Here is a 4,124-nt window from a genome sequence, read left to right as displayed (position 1 = left end):
CATTTTCGGAACGTGGGCACACATAGAATTTCCATCATCATGTTTACATGCGAAAAGGGCTTGAGTTGTTTCATATCTTTCAACTCGTTACGTTGGGAGAGTCGCATGAGGAAGTGGAAGAGTGGAAGAGAGACGGTGTCTAGTTCCACCATTTCCTAAGGAAAGGAATACATTTTCACCTTGACTTGAAAGTGGAAGATCATCTCCAGAAGATTGAGGAAAACCATTTCCATAAGAATAAGGAAGACCATTATTATCTTGATTTGACATCTAAAATTGGGAGAATAGAGAATTCAAGTTAGTTGATTTTATTATTTATTATTAACCTATAATTAAATTAAGGCTAGTATCCATATTTTCAATTCGACCTTTGAAGAGGGATGTCGTAATCAAATTCGAATGTATTTTAGGTAGGTAGAGTCATCCCACCAATTTTAATCACATGAAACTCCTAGATCTTTTGAGATTCATTGAATCTTATCAATGACATGTTTAATCTCGATTATGCTCTTACCAATTGTGACTGGGATGCCGATGATCATAATTAAGATGTGAATAATAATGCAAACTTGCTCAAACACCCTCAATCGATTTATGATCTCACATTGATGTGGCGGTTAACCACACACGCTCCATCAATAGTCATAAACATGAGTTGTTTCACTATTTCACCTTTATAGTCCCAAATTAGTGTGTCGTAATCAAATTCGAATGTATTTTAGGTAGGTAGAGTCATCCCACCAATTTTAATCACATGAGGTTAATGAGAACATGCAAAATGAAGAAAAGATCTCTGATGTGGGACCATTTCAAAGAATTTACCAACGAAACATGTGAGAAGAAAAGCACATGTAAGTATTGTGGAAAATAGTATTTTTCAGGTAGTAAATCTCATAGGATTAGCACTTTATAGAACCATTTAAGCAAATGCCTTATATACATGGAAAAAATTAAAGTGAATGTTCAAACTCAAACACGATTAGCCTTTCAAATTGGAGGTTTAGACGAAGGGAAATTGGTTGCTCGAAAGTTTGACTAAGAAGAAGTTAGAAATTCACTATATGAAATGGTTGTCATTAAATGGTTGTCATTGATGAGCTTCCACTCAACATGTTGAAAAAACAAGGTTTTAACGTTTAATATGGGTTGCACAACCTTTGTTTCAGATCCCTTCTAGAATTACCGTCGGTAGAGATTGTTTAGACATGTTTAAAAAAGAAAAAAAAAATCGTGCTCTACTTCATAAAAATATTAGTAGAATTTGTCTAAAAACGAACAATTGGACTTCTATTCAAAGAATAAACTATTTGAAAGATATGAGAGCAAACAACCTCATTTTAAGGACGCTCTTGAAAGTACAGTGGTGCCTACAACAGACAAATGCTAAGAAAATGGTGGAATTTCTTAAACTAACTAGTAATAAAGTTATAAAGATCAAACTAGTTTAAACTTTATATTACATAAATATCAAATGAAAAATGGATTTCTAAACTATTAAAATTTACACAAATGTAGAATGCCAAAAAAAATAGTCCAATGGACTTCTAAATATATCACCCCTGCTCATTAGTCACCTTATATGCAAGTTGCAAAATATATCACTATTCACTAGTGTGATCATCATGAAAGCATATCTTGGTTTCCTAATATTCTTTCCAAAGTTTCAATTTAATCAATTTGTGTAGTGAATTTCTCATTATATCTCTATAAATATAAATCACTTCAGAAAAACGTGCTTAAATACTTTTTTTCTTACAAGATAAAGATATAATTTTTTTTTATTGGAACCGACAAATATATTAAAAAGGCCACCAACTACCAAGTAGATAGAAAGGCAAAAGAGGAAAGTACAAAAATAGCTACAATTACAAGGAACTAACAAACATAAAAAGGGATTGATACACCGTTGCACCCAATTCAAACTAGAGTTCTCCCTTCTATGTTTAATCCATGTAAAGAAAATAGATTTGATGTTATCAACGTTCTTTGTTGGGGATATCCTAATTTGTTTGAAGATCCAATCACACCTAGTTTTCCATATCAACCACAATGTACCATAGATAAAGATATAGTCATTGAACAAAACATTTTACTATTTCTATGAAACACTTTAATCGTTCGTGGTGGTTGTTATTTAATAACTTAAAGTCTTAAAGAGACCCAAATCCATGTTACTTCATTTATTCAACCATTTAAACAAACCATAAAAGACATTTAAGGGCAATACCTATGTTTTCCCAAATAGTCAACAACGTCATCTGTATACTTTTGTTGTAAGTTAATGTCACCGAATATTCGGCTCAATGCCATGGCATTCTCCTTGTAGACTTTCCCTTCATCTTCAACCACTACCAAACTCAGTGAGTGGGCCACCGAGTTCTTGGTGAAGGACCCATCTTGCTCATTTCTTGGCACCTCAATTCCTACCTTTTTGTCAACCAGTGCTCGAGCATTCAGCCCTTGGTCCACCAAAAACGGAAGCATGATTAAAGGATGACCAAACATTAGCCCTTCCACAACCGAGCTCCAACCACAATGAGTCAAGAAACCACCCACCGAGTCATGACTCAGTATCTGTAACTGGGGCACCCAACTTGTCCACACCATTCCACGGTTACGGGTTCGCTCCAAGAACCCATCTGGCAACTCAACCGAGTCTGACTCGGTGGAACCCGCCGGTTTTCTAAAAGCCCAAAAAAATGGCAATCCAGAGAGCTCCAAACCTAGAGCTAACTCCCCGAGCTCGGTTTTGCTCAGCATAATCTCACTTCCTAATGCCAGGTACACCACATCACCCTTTTGTTGACCTTCGAGCCAGTTCTTGATGGGTAGCCACGTGTCATCTTTCCCATCTTCTACCTCCACCGGTGGCATTAGGCCCACTGGAACCACTGGGAGGTGGTGTAGCTCTTCTAAAAGGGTTAACCATTGGGGTTCAAATTCATAGGAATATCTCATCAACACACAATTAGAACCTTTCAACATCATCCCACTACGATATGCATCGGAAACCCCAGAAGCATCGGGGGAACCACTGCCCACCATCCAGTTAGCCTCATACCTTTTATAGCATATCTTCGAAGGGAATGGGACCCACTTAGGTGGGACTAAGAAGTCCTCCACTGACGTCCGGTAGTCGGAACCATTTATCATGTCCTCCGGCGACCATCCTACAAAAGCCATGAACCATGCGTTGACTAACGGGAAGTAGGCTCGGGAGATGTTAAGGCCGGCTGCGATCTCCGGCAACCAGTAGGGAGCAAAATCATAAATAATCCAGTCTGGGGACTCTGCCTTGAGAAACCGGGTGACCTCCGGTTGAAGACCATCGAAAGCCTTCTTGAGGTAGTGAATATCTTGAGTGCGGACATCCATGGTGGCCTCTGCATCCTTCGGAAGCTGGTGAAGGCGGGGAAGAGTGAGTGGAACGAAGGTTATAAGTGGCGAGAGGTGGGAAGGGAGACGTTGGATGTTTCGAGTTGTGGAAAGAAAAGAGACTTTGTGGCCTTTTTGAGCTATTGATTTGGAAAGTTGAAGGTAAGGGATGATGTGACCGAAGGCAAGCCATGGGAACACCACCACATGAAGCTGTTTACTGCCGTCGGAGTCGGTGGTAGCCATTTCTGTAAAAGGTAATGGTCGTTTGACGTCTGGCCTTCCTTCGGTTTGAATTTTTTTATTTTATATTTTGGAATTTATCCCACAATGTAGAGTTATAGTGTCGCGGTTTCGTTTTCTTTTAACGGGTAATAAAGAAACTAAGTATTATGTCGACGTAAATTTCCACCCACTTCTCATCAATATATGGTTACGAACTTACTGTTAGTGATGTACATACGCTTTTTAAAATTCAGGACCGCTGATGGGGTTTGTACTCGTGATAGGATTTGATTTCCCAACTAGGTTGATATAAAATCCATCACAAACTTGTTTTTATTAAAAATTATTCTCTTTAGTATAGCTTATGTATACAAACGATCAAATCAAATTTTAACTATTTCTCAACAACTTTTTATATATATATATATATATATATATATATATATATATATATATATATATATATATATATATATATATATATATATATATATATAATAAATGAAGAATTTTTTGCCACATGT

General features: G+C 37.1%; 1 protein-coding gene across 1 annotated transcript; it reads right to left on the bottom strand.

The window, feature by feature from the left end:
- Positions 1-2,157: 2,157 nt before the first annotated feature.
- LOC111883475 (UDP-glycosyltransferase 91D2) lies at positions 2,158-3,835 on the bottom strand. Its single transcript, XM_023879800.2, has one exon. It carries the CDS (start codon positions 3,619-3,621, stop codon positions 2,215-2,217), a length of 1,407 nt encoding a protein of 468 aa, XP_023735568.1. The 5' UTR covers positions 3,622-3,835; the 3' UTR covers positions 2,158-2,214.
- Positions 3,836-4,124: the final 289 nt, after the last annotated feature.

This window comes from Lactuca sativa, chromosome 2 (genome assembly GCF_002870075.4).
Source record: "Lactuca sativa cultivar Salinas chromosome 2, Lsat_Salinas_v11, whole genome shotgun sequence".
NCBI lineage: Eukaryota > Viridiplantae > Streptophyta > Magnoliopsida > Asterales > Asteraceae > Lactuca > Lactuca sativa.
The sequence above is the reverse complement of the archived record's forward strand: the minus strand, read 5'-3'. Positions and strand labels throughout refer to the sequence as shown.